The 15,306-nt window shown below is 43.5% G+C and overlaps 1 protein-coding gene across 2 annotated transcripts in view; it reads left to right on the top strand.

The window, feature by feature from the left end:
• The window catches only part of ANKRD6 (ankyrin repeat domain 6), a 202,776-nt gene that overhangs the window by 172,945 nt on the left and 14,525 nt on the right, over positions 1-15,306 (top strand). For both annotated transcript variants that reach the window (XM_068551459.1, XM_068551460.1), the window contains exons 10-13: positions 2,953-3,057; positions 4,373-4,507; positions 4,817-5,002; positions 5,460-5,612. In XM_068551459.1, the coding sequence (XP_068407560.1) occupies positions 2,953-3,057; positions 4,373-4,507; positions 4,817-5,002; positions 5,460-5,612 (579 nt within the window). The remainder of the gene's footprint in view (positions 1-2,952; positions 3,058-4,372; positions 4,508-4,816; positions 5,003-5,459; positions 5,613-15,306) is intronic.

The raw sequence follows: 15,306 nt of genomic DNA, 5'->3' as shown, positions 1-15,306 counted from the left end.
AAGTGTCAGAAGCCGTTAGTTACCTGGCATTTCGGTGTCTGGCAGTTCGATGGACAGCTAGCTCCGCGCTCAGCCGCATGAGGATCATCAAGTCTCGTGGGATTGGAGGACCCCCCCCCCCCCCCCCCCCGCCGGCACACGAGGATTGATGTGCCTTTAAACCGGCCTGTCATTTATCTTCCAGAGCCCAAGAGTCTCGATTCCCAGGGATAAAGCTCTCTTGTGGACTGTTTTCCTGTGCGGTTCTCCTTTAGCATTTCCATTAAAAAAAAAAAAATGACTTAAGCTAGTTTTTCCACACCCATGTTGAATAGCAAATAAACAGGATATTTTTAAAGTTTTTTTTTTTGTTTTTTTTTTTGTTTGTTTGTTTTTTTACATAATTGCACATACTAACCCTTATTTTCAGTGCAAAGAAAAAGCTTTGGAATATGCCTAATATTGCATGCATACTGTTCTGTTGATCTGTAGTTACAGAAATAGCCTTGTCTGAAACGAGAAACCCCCTTGCCTTGGCACCTTAGCTGACCATGGATTTCAATGGTTCACAGCAGCGCTAAGAGGATACTTCTGTCCGAGGCCTTAGGCTCAGTATTCCCTGATGTGTGTGAAGTGGGAAAGACTGGTGATGATCCCTTTGGTGGACGGCTGAGTTCTCTGAGACAGGCTGTGAGCCTTGCGGAGTTGTTTTCGCTGGCTAATAACATGGTCTATGGAGGGAGTTTTCCTGGTTATTTTGTGTTTGGGTGAAGTTGAGTGTTACTTCTTATTTTTCGACTGACGTGGTTCACAAATGCTTTGGAAAGCGAATTTCAGGCTGATTCTGGAGCTGTGTCCTGTTCTAAGTGTCCATAAAGCAGATGAGCAACGGGCCTCACTTGCTTCCCTTCATCAGACTCGACTTCTTACTGAGTCTAAAATTTAGCTGAGGACACTGGTTCTCCGACCTTTTTGGTCTAAGGACCCTTTTACTTTCTTAAAAATTACGGAGGCCCATAAAGAGCCCTGTTTATGTGAGTTTACATCTATCGATAATTACCGTGTTTGAAAATAAAGTTTAGAAATATTAAAGATATTCATTTAAAAGTAAGTCCAGGGCTTCCCTGGTGGCGCAGCGGTTGAGAATCTGCCTGCCAATGCAGGGGACACGGGTTCGAGCCCTGGTCTGGGAAGATCCCACATGCCACGGAGCAACTGGGCCCGTGAGCCACAATTACTGAGCCTGCGCGTCTGGAGCCTGTGCTCCACGACAAGAGAGGCCGCGATGGTGAGAGGCCCGCGCACCGCGATGAGGAGTGGCCCCCGCTTGCCGCAACTGGAGAAAGCCCTCGCACAGAAACGAAGACCCAATGCAGCCATAAATAAATAAATAAATAAATAAATAAAATTAAAGTTGCAAGAAGTCTGGAAAAAAAAAAAAAAAAGTAAGTCCGTTTTGTAGTAACATAAATAGCATCATTTTGTGAAAAAGAACTATTCTTCAAAACAAAAATGAGAAGAGTAGCATTGCTTTACATTTTTTGCTCATCTCCTTACTGTCTTAGAATTCTGGTATCTTCTTTTATTGCTGCATGCAGTCTATTGTAATGTCACTGATGTAGCTTCTGGCAAACACCACAGTACACTCATGAGAGAATGAGCATGAAAAATGCCGATGTTGTTGTAATACTATGAAAATAATCTTAACCTCATGGACTCAGGGGTCCCTGGACACTTTCAGAACTGCTGGCTTTAGGGGATGAGAATATAATTTAAAAATCCGGTTCAGCTGCAGGCAGATACTGTCAGGAATTCTCCATTTAGGAGGTACCCACTGCCTGTGGAGGATTTTTTTGTCCTATAATGTGTCACTTGAATTTAATGAACACAAGAAGAAGAAAGTCTGACACTGAGATGAAAAACACTAGGCTGAACTTCAGAGAGCCCTTATCTATCTGTATAAGAAGACAGTAGAATATTGTTTTATTGCAGAAAGATAGTGTGGCCTTGAAAGTGCTTTCACCGTCTGGACACCCTTGGGTTTTTTAAGGGGGGTGAACCCTGGAACTAGGAGTAGGGAATCTGGAGGAGAAGGGTGTGGACCTGAGCCAGGGATTGAAGGTTTCCGCCAGTGCACAGGTCTGTACTCTGTGATTAAACATCTCCGCCAGCTGAGCATTCTAAGGCCCCTAGGCAGGTGGAGACACCCCCAGTGACCACTGGTCCAAGGCGTGCCAGCCACCTACGTTGTCTCGGTTAATTCCGGCAGCTCCCCATTCTCACGTTGAGAAGACAGAGCACAGAGAGGTCAAATTACTTGCCTGAAGATCTCCAGCTAGTTGCTGCTGGGCTCCTCTGGGCCTGTGGGGTCCCACGTGTACTTGCCTGTGTCCATTCCATCTCTCTGCCCTCGAAGGGGCAGACCACAGCCTTCTTTTGGGGGAAGAGACTCCTGCCCCGTGGTTGGTACCATGGCTCACAGGTACATCTCAGTTAGGCTTGAATTAAAGTTATGTTTGAATATGATTTGGATAGTTTGGCCAAGAGAAAATCTGATGGGCTAGATCAGGTCCAGTGTCCCAGGATAGACCGTGCCTGGCATAGGGCTGCTGTGTCGCACAACTCCAGGGGACACCGTTCATATCCTAGTCTATGTGAGCCGTGCTCCCTGGAGTTGAGCCGTGCATGGCCTGCTCACACCTACGTGGACGCCCTGGCCCATCACTAAATGCCTCTTAGTATTGCTGTCCTAGACTGTGAGCTCCTCAAGGTCAAGAATGATGTCCTCCCGTCTCTGGGACCCTAAGCGCCCAGCACAGGATGTAGGAGGCATAGTGGGTGGTCTAGAGGCGCTTGTTTGATGTGAACGCCTGGTCTTCCCACCACCCCCCCCCCCCCGCCCCCGCTCGGCTGGAGGCTCCATTAGGTCTGCGCACACCAGTGGTTTGTAACGATGCCTCTTGCCTCCTTCAGGTCTTGCGCTTCAGTCGTGGGCGAAGCCTGAGGAAAAAGAGAGAGAGGCTCAAGGAAGAGAGGAGAGCTCAGTCTGTGCCGAGAGATGATGTGGCACAAAGCAAGGTGGGGGGGTAGCCCTCCCGCCCACTTCCAGGGTGGGAAACTGTCTCCCTGCCTCCTCCGGGCCCGTCTGGCGGCTGCCGGGCCCTCCTCTGTCTCTGCTTTCCTCTGGGTCCTTCAGGTCTTGTCCGTCTTTCCTTCTGGCCTCTTGTCTTCTCCTCTCCACGATTTCAGGCCGTGTATTCTCATGCCGCCCGTCTTTTCCAGCACCCTGTGTGGCTGTATTTGCGAGCCCCGTGCATCCGTGGCCTTGTCGCTTCCATGTGGACAGCACAGCCTCTCTGACACCACACCCTTCATCATGTAGAGCAGAGGTTTTCAAAATGTGGATCCACTTACCACCTGGAACCTTGGTAGAAATGCACATCTGGGGGCCTCACCCCAGACCCACTGGATCAGAAACTCTGGGCTAGGGCCCAGCAGTCTGTGTTTGAACAAGCCCTCCAGGTGATTCCAGTGTGGACTACAGTTGGAGGACCAGTGGCGTAGCTTGTTGCCTCTCCTTCCGCTTAGGGAGTGAGCAGAGGCTGTGCAAATTAGAAAAAGATGCCTTCTGGGCAGACTAGCCTAGCACAGGGCACGTGTGGTGACTAGAGCCCAAGATGGACTTCAGCTCCCTCAGCCCCACTCACGCCCTCGGCTTGGTGCCTTTGTGCAGTGAACAGCTTGCACAGCTGCACAGCAGCCCTGGAATGAACCACGCCTTTCAGCTCTCCCAGGAGGAAGAAGACGAGGATATAGAGACAACTTCTGGCACATAAAATTTTATACCAACTACTTGTTTTTCTGTCTGTTTGAAAATCTTACCAATTTCCAGGGTTAAGGCATTGTAATTCACATTAGGTTCCTGTGTGTGAATTGTACATATTAACTTGTAAAAGTTCTCACAAGGACCAGAAATGTGATTTTTTTTTTTTTTTCCATTTCAGAAGGTCTCACTCTCCTCTGAATTGTGAGGGTCCAAGGTCAAAGAATGAGTGGCATTGTCTTTTTGTTGAAATGTAAAAGACCAAAAAGTCTCTAATGCTGAGGTGTTTTGTGTGTACTACGTTCCTGAAGTTGCAGAACATAGAGTTAGATCCAAGGCGATATCTAGTTTGGCACCTAATAAATGAAAAACCAAACATTCAACTCCCCAGGAAAAGCACAGGTGTTCAGTTAAAACCACCAGGCAGTGCTTCCTGTGTCTGAAATTTGTCATTGGCAAAGATTCCCAGGGGTCCTTTAGTGGATGGAGGCTGGGAAATTTTATGCCATTATTGAAAAAGGCTGGGGGATCAAGCAGAAGAGGTTTCTGGGCTTTTTTTTTTCTCTGTAGGGAAGTGTCTCAGCAGGAGACACCCATAGCAGTGAACAGGCTGTACCCGGAAAAGAAGAGTCGAGAGAAGATTTCCCGTCCGCCTCCCCGGAGCCCAGAGCAAAGGACAACAGGCAGAAAAAGTCAAGGCCCAAGGTCAGGAGGCACGTGAGAGCTGCCGAGAGGGCTGGGAGGTGGGCTGGCAGAGGGCCCTGGGGATAGCATCATGCCCAGCAGCTAAAAAGCCACTGCACTTGGCTTGCTTGCTGGTTTGGAGCCAGAGCACAGAAATCGGCCCTGGCCGGCTGTGGACACAAGGTAAGCGTGCTGGTACATCTCTTTTGACACGTACCTGGTGTAGAACGCCGAGAGACTAGCAAGGCGGGCCAGACGGGAGCCGCCGGCTGGGCGTCGGGCTCGCAGATGTCACGGCGCTCAGGGTGGCTGTTGCCTTCTCTCCCACAGGCGTCAGCGTTTTCTGACCCCACCCCACCAGCAGACCAGCAGCCTGGACAGCAGAAGAGCTCGCACACTCACGGTCACCCTAAAAAGAGGCCCAGGCATCGCTGTTCGCCCCCAGCCGCCCCCCACGAGTTCAGAGCGTACCAGCTCTACACGCTGTACCGGGGCAAGGACGGCAAAGTGATGCAGGTACCTGCCGGGCCCTGTCAGGGCAGGACTGTGGGCCGTAAGCGAGGTCTCTGTGTAACCCTGTTGCTGGGGGCTAATGTCCACTTTCGGTGGTGACTACAGAAGGCATGAGCTTTGAAGATAAGCCAGCTGGCCCTCCCCACCTAAACTGTGCAGTACCCTCCTGCCACTTAGGCCCGGAGAGCAGAGGGATGTTACAAAGCTCTCTGCACCGTCCTTAGGTGACTGCATAGATAATCTTGAGGCCGGATAATGGATAAAAGCAGCTTGAGGACTGGGACCGTATGTTACCCTCTCTGAATCTCCTTAGCGCCTACGGAGCCAAGGCTTGGCCTGTCAGTCCAAAGTTACCACAGGGATGAGTCTCTTCCATCACGTGTGGTCCCCTGGTATACTGACACATACTTTCAGAAGGAACGAACGACTTGGATTGATTCCTTTTTGGCTTCCCTCTTAGGCGCCAATAAATGGCTGTCGATGTGAACCCCTGATCAACAAGCTGGAGAATCAGTTGGAGGCAACTGTGGAGGAGATCAAAGCAGAGCTGGTGTCGGTTCAGGATAAGATGAACACGAAGCTGGGGCACATGGAGAATAAGGCCCAGCACCAGGTAAGCGGTCGCCGTCCTCCTCATGGCGTGGTGTCCTGGCAGAAAATGAAATCAGACCTCAGCACACCTTTCTGTTCTGCAGACTCTGCCCTGAGCGTGTCGGGCTGGCTGTCAGGGAGGAGACCTGTGATTTCTTTTTTTTTTTTCTAATTTTATTTCTTTATACAGTAGGTTCTTACTAGTTACCTATTTTATACATATTAGTGTATACATGTCAATCCCAGTCTCCCAATTCATCCCACCACCACCCCACCCTCCCGCCGCTTTCCCCCCTTGGTGTCCACACGTTTGTTCTCTATATCTGTGTCTCTATTTCTGCCCTGCAAACTGGTTCATCTGTACCATTTTTCTAGGTTGCACATATATGCGTTAATATACGATATTTGTTTTCCTCTTTCTGATTTACTTCACTCTGTATGACAGTCTCTAGATCCATCCACGTATCTACAAATGACCCAATTTCGTTCCTTTTTTTGGCTGAGTACTATTCCATTGTATACATGTACCACATCTTTATCCATTCGTCTGTCGATGGGCATTTAGGTTGCTTCCATGTCCTGGCTGTTATAAATAGTGCTGCAATGAACATTGGGGTGCATGTGTCTTTTTGAATTATGGTTTTCTCAGGGTATATGCCCAGTAGTGGGATTGCTGTGTCATATGTTAATTCTATTTTTAGTTTTTTTTTTTTTTTTTTTAATTTATTTATTTATTTATGGCTGTGTTGGGTCTTCGTTTCTGTGCAAGGGCTTTTTCTAGTTGTGGCAAGTGGGGGCCACTCTTCATTGTGGGGCGCGGGCCTCTCACTATCGCGGCCTCTCTTGTTGTGGAGCACAGGCTCCAGGCGTGCAGGCTCACTGATTGTGGCTTACGGGCCTAGTCGCTCCGCGGCATGTGGGATCTTCCCAGACCAGGGCTCGAACCCGTGTCCCCTGCATTGGCCGGCAGATTCTCAACCACTGCGCCACCAGGGAAGCCCCCTATTTCTAGTTTTTTAAGGAACCTCCATACTGTTCTCCATAGTGGCCGTATCCATTTACATTCCCACCAACAGTGCAAGAGGGTTCCCTTTTCTCCACATCCTCTCCAGCATTTATTGTTTGTAGATTTTTTGAGGATGGCCATTCTGACCGGTGTGAGGAGATACCTCATTGTAGTTTTGATTTGCATTTCTCTAATGATTAGTGATGTTGAGCATCCTTTCATGTGTTTGTTGGCAATCTGTATATCTTCTTTGGAGAAATATCTATTTAGGTCTTCTGCCCATTTTTGGATCGGGTTGTTTGTTTTTTTGATATTGAGCTGCATGAGCTGCTTGTATATTTTGGAGATTAATCCAGTGTCAGTTGTTTCGTTTGCAAATATTTTCTCCCATTCTGAGGGTTGTCTTTTCATCTTGTTTGTAGTTTCCTTTGCTGTGCAAAAGCTTTTAAGTTTTATTAGGTCCCATTTGTTTATTTTTGTTTTTATTTCCATTACTCTAGGAGGTGGGTCAAAAAGGATCTTGCAGTGATTTATGTCACAGAGTGTCCTGCCTATGTTTTCCTCTAAGAGTTTTATAGTATCTGATCTTACATTTAGGTCTTTAATCCATTTTGAGTTTATTTTTGTGTATGGTGTGAGGAAGTGTTCTAATTTCATTCTTTTACGTGTAGCTGTCCAGTTTTCCCAGTACCACTTATTGAAGAGACTGTCTTTTCTCCATTTTATATCCTTGCCTCCCTTGTCATAGATTAGTTGACCACAGGTGCGTGGGTTTATCTCTGGGCTTTCTATCCTGTTCCATTGATCTATATTTCTGTTTTTGTGCCAGTACCATATTGTCTAGATTACTGTATCTTTGTAGTATAGTCTGAAGTCAAGAGAGTCTGATTCCTCCAGCTCCATTTTTTTCCCTCGAGAACGCTTTGGCTATTCCGGGTGTTTTGTGTCTCCATACAAATTTTAAGATTTTTTGTTCTAGTTCTGTAAAAAATGCCATTGGTAATTTGATAGGGATTGCACTGAATCTGTAGATTGCTTTGGGTAGTATACTCATTTTCACAGTACTGATTCTTCCAATCCAAGAACATGGTATATCTCTCCATCTGTTTGTATCATCTTTAATCCCTTTCATCAGTGTCTTATAGTTTTCTGCATACAGGTCTTTTGTCTCCCTAGATAGGTTTATTCCTAGGTATTTTATTCTTTTTGTTGCAGTGGTAAATGGGAACGCTTCCTTAATTTCTTTTTCAGATTTTTCATCATTAGTGTATAGGAATGCAAGAGATTTCTGTGCATGAATTTTGTATCCTGCAACTTTACCAAATTCATTGATTAGCTCTAGTAGTTTTCTGGTGGCATCTTTAGGATTTTCTATGTATAGTATCATGTCATCTGCAAACAGTGACAGTTTTACTTCTTCTTTTCCAACTTGGATTCCTTTTCTTTCTTTTTCTTTTCTGATTGCCATGGCTAGGACTTCCAAAACTATGTTGAATAATAGTGGTGAGAGTGGACATCCTTGTCTTGTTCCTGATCTTAGAGGAAATGCTTTCAGTTTTCCACCATTGAGAATGATGTTTGCTGTGGGTTTGTTGTATATGGCCTGTATTATGTTGAGGTAGGTTCCCTCTATACCCACTTTCTGGAGAGTTTTTTTCATAAATGGGTGTTGAATTTTGTCAGAAGCTTTTTCTGCATCTATTGAGATGATCATATGGTTTTTATTCTTCAGTTTGTTAATATGGTGTATCACGTTGATTGATTTGCGTATAGTGAAGAATCCTTGCATCCCTGGGATAAATCCCACTTGATCGTGGTGTATGATCCTTTTACTGTGTTGTTGGATTCTGTTTGCTAGTATTTTGTTGAGGATTTTTGCATCTGTATTCATGAATGATATTGGTCTGTAATATCTTTGTCTGGTTTTGGTATCAGCATGATGGTGGCCTCATAGAATGAGTTTGGGAGTGTTCCTTCCTCTGCAAATTTTTGGAAGAGTTTGAGAAGGATGGGTGGTGTTAGCTCTTCTCTAAATGTTTGGTAGAATTCACCTGTGAAGCCGTCTGGTCCTGGACTTTTGTTTGTTGGAAGATTTTTATTCACAGTTTCAATTTCATTACTTGTAATTGGTCTGTTCATATTTTCTATTTCTTCCTGGTTCAGTCTTGGAAGGTTATACCTTTCTAAGAATTTGTCCATTTCTTCCAGGTTGTCCATTTTATTGGCATAGAGTTGCTTGTAGTAGTCTCTTAGGATGCTTTGTATTTGTGCGGTGTCTGTTGTAACTGCTCCTTTTTCATTTCTAATTTTATTGATTTGAGTCCTCCTTTTTCTTGATGAGTCTGGTTAATGGTTTATCAATTTTGTTTATCTTCTCAAAGAACCAGCTTTTAGTTTTATTGATCTTTGCTATTGTTTTCTTTGTTTCTATTTCATTTATTTCTGCTCTGATCTTTATGATTTCTTTCCTTCTGCTAACTTTGGGTTTTGTTTGTTGTTCTTTCTCTAGTTCCTTTAGGTGTAAGGTTAGATTGTTTATTTGAGATTTTTCTTGTTTCTTGAGGTAGGCTTGTATAGCTATAAACTTCCCTCTTAGAACTGCTTTTGCTGCACCCCATAGGTTTTGGATCATCGTGGTTTCATTGTCATTTGTCTCTAGGTATTTTTTGACTTCCTCTTTGGTTTCTTCAGCGATCCGTTGGTTATTTGGTAACATATTGTTTAGCGTCCATGTATTTGTGTTTTTTATGTTTTTGTCCCTGTAATTGATACTAATCTCACAGCGTTGTGGTCAGATAAGATGCTTGATATGATTTCAATTTTCTTAAATTTACTGAGGCTTGGTTTGTGACCCAAGATGCGATCTGTCCTGGAGAATGTTCCATGCGCACTTGAGAAGAAAGTGTAATCTGCTGTCTTTGGATGGAATGTCCTATAAATATCAATTGAATCTATCTGGTCTGTTGTGTCATTTAAAGCTTGTGTTTCCTTATTAATTTTCTGTTTGGATGATCTGTCCATTGGTGTAAGTAAAGTGTTAAAGTCCCCCACTATTACTGTGTTACTGTCGATTTCCCCTTTTATAGCCGTTAGCAGTTGCCTTATGTATTGAGGTGCTCCTATGTTGGGTGCATATATATTCATAATTGTTATATCTTCTTCTTGGATTGATCCCTTGATCATTATGTAGTGTCCTTCCTTGTCTCTTGTAACATTCTTTATTTTAAAGTCTATTTTATCTGATATGAGTATTGCTACTCCAGCTTTCTTTTGATTTCCATTTGCATGGAATATCTTTTTCCATCCCCTCACTTTCAGTCCGTATGTGTCCCTAGGTGTGAAGTGGGTTTCTTGTAGACAGCATATATATGGGTCTTGTTTTTGTATCCATCCAGCAAGCCTGTGTCTTTTGGTTGGAGCATTTAATCCATTCACGTTTAAGGTAATTATCGATATGTATGTTCCTATGACCATTTTCTTAATTGTTTTGGGTTAGTTTTTGTAGGTCCTTTTCTTCTCTTGTGTTTCCCACTTAGAGAAGTTCCTTTAGCATTTGTTGTAGAGCTGGTTTGGTGGTGCTGAATTCTCTTAGCTTTTGCTTGTGTGTAACGCTTTTGATTTCTCCGTTGAATCTGAATGGATCCTTGCTGGGTAGAGTAATCTTGGTTGTAGGTTCTTCCCTTTCATCACTTTGAATATGTCATGCTACTGCCTTCAGGCTTGTAGAGTTTCTGCTGGGAAATCAGCTGTTAACCTTATGGGAGTTCCCTTGTGTGTTGTCATTTTTCCCTTGCTGCTTTCAGTAATTTTTCTTTGTCTTTAGTTTTTGCCAGTTTGATTACTGTGTGTCTCGGCATGTTTCTCCTTGGGTTTATCCTGTATGGGACTCTCTGCGCTTCCTGGACTTGAGTGGCTATTTCCTTTGCCATGTTAGGGAAGTTTTTGACTATAATGTCTTCAAATGTTTTCTCGGGTCCTTTCTCTCTCTCTCTTCTCCTTCTGGGGCCCCTATAATGTGAATGTTGTTGTGTTTAATGTTGTCCCAGAGGTCTCTTAGGCTGTCTTCATGTCTTTTCATTCTTTTTTCTTTATTCTCTTCTGCAACAGTGAATTCCACCATTCTGTCTTCCAGGTCACTTATCTGTTCTTCTGCCTCAGTTATTCTGCTATTTATTCCTTTTAGTGTATTCTTCATTTCATTATTGTATTTTTCATCTCTGTTTGTTCTTTAATTCTTCTAGGTGTTTGTTCTTTAATTCTTCTAGGTCTTTGTTAAACATTTCTTGCATCTTCTCGATATTTGCCTCCATTCTTTTTCCGAGGTCCTGGATCATCTTCACTATCATTATTCTGAATTCTTTTTCTGGAAGGTTGCCTATCTCCACTTCATTTAGGTGTTTTTCTGGGGTTTTATCTTGTTCTTTCATCTGATACATAGCCCTCTACCTTTTCATCTTGTCTGTCTTTCTATGAATGTGGTTTTTGTTCCACAGGCTGCAGGATTGTAGTTCTTCTTGCTTCTGCTGTCTGCCCTCTGGTGGGTGAGGGTATCTAAGAGGCTTGTGCAAGTTTCCTGATGGGGAGGGACTGGTGGTGGGTAGAGCTGGGTGTTGCTCTGGTGGGCAGAGCTCAGTAAAACTTTAATCCGCTTGTCTGCTGATGGGTGGGGCTGGGTTCCCTCCCTGTTGGTTGTTTGGCCTGAGGCGACCCAACACTGGAGCCTACCTGGGCTCTTTGGTGGGGCTAATGGTGGACTCTGGGAGGGCTCATGCCAAGGAGTACTTCCCAGAACTTCTGCTGCCAGTGTCCTTGTCCTCACGGTGAGACACAGCCACCCCCCGCCTCTGCAGGAGACCCTCCAACACTGGCAGGTAGGTCTGGTTCAGTCTCCTATGGGGTCACTGCTCCTTCCCCTGGGTCCTGATGCACACAATACTTTGTGTGTGCCCTCCAAGAGTGGAGTCTCTGTTTCCCCCGAGTCTTGTCGAAGTCCTGCAGTCAAATCCTGCTAGGTTTCAAAGTCTGATTCTCTAGGAATTCCTCCTCCCTTTGCCGGACCCCCAGGTTGGGAAGCCTGACGTGGGGCTCAGAACCTTCACTCCAGTGGGCGGATTTCTGTGGTATAAGTGTTCTCCAGTTTGTGAGTCACCCACCTAGCAGTTATGGGGTTTGATTGTATTGTGGTTGCGCCCCTCCGACTCTCTCATTGTGGCTTCTCCTTTGTCTTTGGATGTGGGATATCTGTTTTGGTGAGTTCCAGTGTCTTCCTGTCGATGATCGTTCAGCAGCTAGTTGTGATTCTGGTGCTCTCGCAAGAGGGAGTGAGAGCACATCCTTCTACTCCACCATCTTCCAGATGATGTGTGATTCCTTTAAAGGCATTAACTTAACATTTTTTAGGAGCATGTTCAAATTGCTTCTGATTATAAAAATAACATATACTCATTATGGAGCATTTTTTAAAAATATGAAAACTAGGAAGGAAAATAAATCACCTATAAGCCCACTATGATGAGAAAGCACTATTAATGTTTGGGTTTATTTCCTTCCAGTCTTTTTAAGTCTGTGTGCTTTACACCCCTTTCCCACTGTACACTAAAGTAATATAACCGTGTCTGTCTGGTTTTATTTTTCCAACTTTATTTTGAAAGTTGGCATACATACAGAAAAGGTGAAATGATAGCTTAATGAATGCTTGTTCACTCTTCACCTAGGTTCAACCAGTCGATACTATGTTGCCACATTTGCTTTGTCTCTCTCACACACTTTTTGTTCTCTTGCTGAACTGTTTGAGATTTAGCTGTAGACTGTCCTGACCCCTCACCTCTAAGTACTCCAGAGCACATCGACTAAGAATGAGGATTTTGTCCTTCCTAACACAGTACCATTTTCACATCTGAGAAAATTAACACTAATTGCATAATATCCATCCATATTCAGATTTTCTCAATTCTCCCCAAGTTTTTGTTTTGTTTTGTTTTACTATTTTTTATTTTTGGCTGTGTCTTCACTGCTGCGCACAGGCTTTCTCTAGTTGTGGCGAGCAGGTGCTACTCTTCGTTGCGGTGTGCAGGCTTCTCATCGCGGTGGCTTCTCTTGTTGCGGAGCATGGGCTCTAGAGCGCAGGCTCAGTAGTTGTGGTGCACAGGCTTTGTTGCTCCACGGCATGTGGGATCTTCCCAGACCAGGGCTCGAACCCGTGTCCCCTGCATTGGCCGGCAGATTCTTTTTTTTTTTTTTTTAACATCTTTATTGGAGTGTAATTGCTTTACAATGGTGTGTTAGTTTCTGCTTTATAACAAAGTGAATCAGTTATACATATGTTCCCATATCTCTTCCCTCTTGCATCTCCCTCCCTCCCACCCTCCCTATCCCACCTCTCTAGGTGATCACAAACCACCGAGCTGATCTCCCTGTGCTACGCGGCTGCTTCCCACTAGCTATCTATTTTACGTTTGGTAGTGTATATATGTCCATGCCACTCTCTCACTTTGTCACAGTTTACCCTTCCCCCTCCCCATATCCTCAAGTCCATTCTCTAGTAGGTCTGTGTCTTTATTCCCGTCTTACCCCTAGGTTCTTCATGACCTTTTTTTTTTTTTTCTTTCTTAAATTCCATATATATGTGTTGGCATACAGTATTTGTTTTTCTCTTTCTGACTTACTTCACTCTGTATGACAGTCTCTAGGTCCATCCACCTCACTACAAATAACTCAGTTTCGTTTCTTTTTATGGCTGAGTAATATTCCATTGTATATATGTGCCACATCTTCTTTATCCATTCATCTGTTGATGGACACTTAGGTTGCTTCCATGTCCTGGCTATTGTAAATAGAGCTACAATTAACATTGTGGTACATGACTCTTTTTGAATTATGGTTTTCTCAGGGTATATGCCCAGTAGTGGGATTGCTGGGTCATATGGTAATTCTAATTTTTGTTTTTTAAGGAACCTCCATACACTGTTCTCCATAGTGGCTGTATCAATTTGCATTCCCACCAACAGTGCAAGAGGGTTCCCTTTTCTCCACACCCTCTCCAGCATTTATTGTTTCTAGATTTTTTGATGATGGCCATTCTGACCGGTGTGAGATGATATCTCATTGTAGTTTTGATTTGCATTTCTCTAATAATTAATGATGTTGAGCATTCTTTCATGTGTTTGTTGGCAATCTGTATATCTTCTTTGGAGAAATGTCTATTTAGGTCTTCTGCCCATTTTTGGATCGGGTTGTTTGTTTTTTTGTTACTGAGCTGCATGAGCTGCTTGTAAATTTTGGAGATTAATCCTTTGTCAGTTGCTTCATTTGCAAATATTTTCTCCCATTCTGAGGGTTGTCTTTGGTCTTGTTTATGGTTTCCTTTGCTGTGCAAAAGCTTTTAAGTTTCATTAGGTCCCATTTGTTTATTTTTGTTTTTATTTCCATTTCTCTAGGAGGTGGGTCAAAAAGGATCTTGCTGTGATTTATGTCATAGAGTGTTCTGCCTATGTTTTCCTCTAAGAGTTTGATAGTGTCTGGGCTTACACTTAGGTCTTCAATCCATTTTGAGTTTATTTTTGTGTATGGTGTTAGGGAGTGTTCTAATTTCATTCTTTTACATGTAGCTGTCGAGTTTTCCCAGCACCACTTATTGAAGAGGCTGTCTTTTCTCCACTGTATATTCTTGCCTCCTTTATCAAAGATAAGGTGTCCATATGTGCGTGAGTTTATCTCTGGGCTTTCTATCCTGTTCCATTGATCTATATTTCTGTTTTTGTGCCAGTACCATACTGTCTTGATTACTGTAGCTTTGTAGTATAGTCTGAAGTCAGGGAGCCTGATTCCTCCAGCTCCGTTTTTCGTTCTCAAGATTGCTTTGGTTATTCGGGGTCTTTTGTGTTTCCATACAAATTGTGAAATTTTTTGTTCTAGTTCTGTGAAAAATGCCAGTGGTAGTTTGATAGGGATTCCATTGAATCTGTAGATTGCTTTGGGTAGTAGAGTCATTTTCACAATGTTGATTCTTCCAATCCAAGAACATGGTATATCTCTCCATCTATTTGTATCATCTTTAATTTCTTTCATCAGTGTCTTATAATTTTCTGCATACAGGTGTGTTGTCTCCTTAGGTAGGTTTATTCCTAGATATTTTATTCTTTTTCTTGCAATGGTAAATGGGAGTGTTTCCTTAATTTCACTTTCAGATTTTTCATCATCAGTGTATAGGAATGCAAGAGATTTCTGTGCATTAATTTTGTGTCCTGCTACTTTACCAAATTCATTGATTAGCTCTAGTAGTTTTCTGGTAGCATCTTTAGGATTCTGTATGTATAGTATCATGTCATCTGCAAACAGTGACAGCTTTACTTCTTCTTTTCCAATTTGGATTCCTTTTCTTTCTTTTTCTTCTCTGATTGCCATGGCTAGGAATTCCAAAACTATGTTGAATAATAGTGGTGAGAGTGGGCAACCTTGTCTTGTTACTGGTCTTAGTGAAAATGGTTTCAGTTTTTCACCATTGAGGACGATGTTAGCTGTGGGTTTGTCATATATGGCCTTTATTATGTTGAGGAAAGTTCCTTCTATGCCTACTTTCTGCAGGGTTTTTATCATAATGGGTGTTGAATTTTGTCGAAAGCTTTCTCTGCATCTGTTGAGATGAGCATACGGTTTTTCTCCTTCAATTTAATATGGGGTATCATGTTGATTGATTTGCGTATATTGAAGA

This window comes from Eschrichtius robustus, chromosome 9 (assembly GCF_028021215.1).
Source record: "Eschrichtius robustus isolate mEscRob2 chromosome 9, mEscRob2.pri, whole genome shotgun sequence".
NCBI classification, from domain to species: Eukaryota; Metazoa; Chordata; class Mammalia; order Artiodactyla; family Eschrichtiidae; genus Eschrichtius; species Eschrichtius robustus.
Note: the sequence above shows the minus strand (reverse complement) of the source record. Positions and strands in the feature narration are given on the sequence as shown.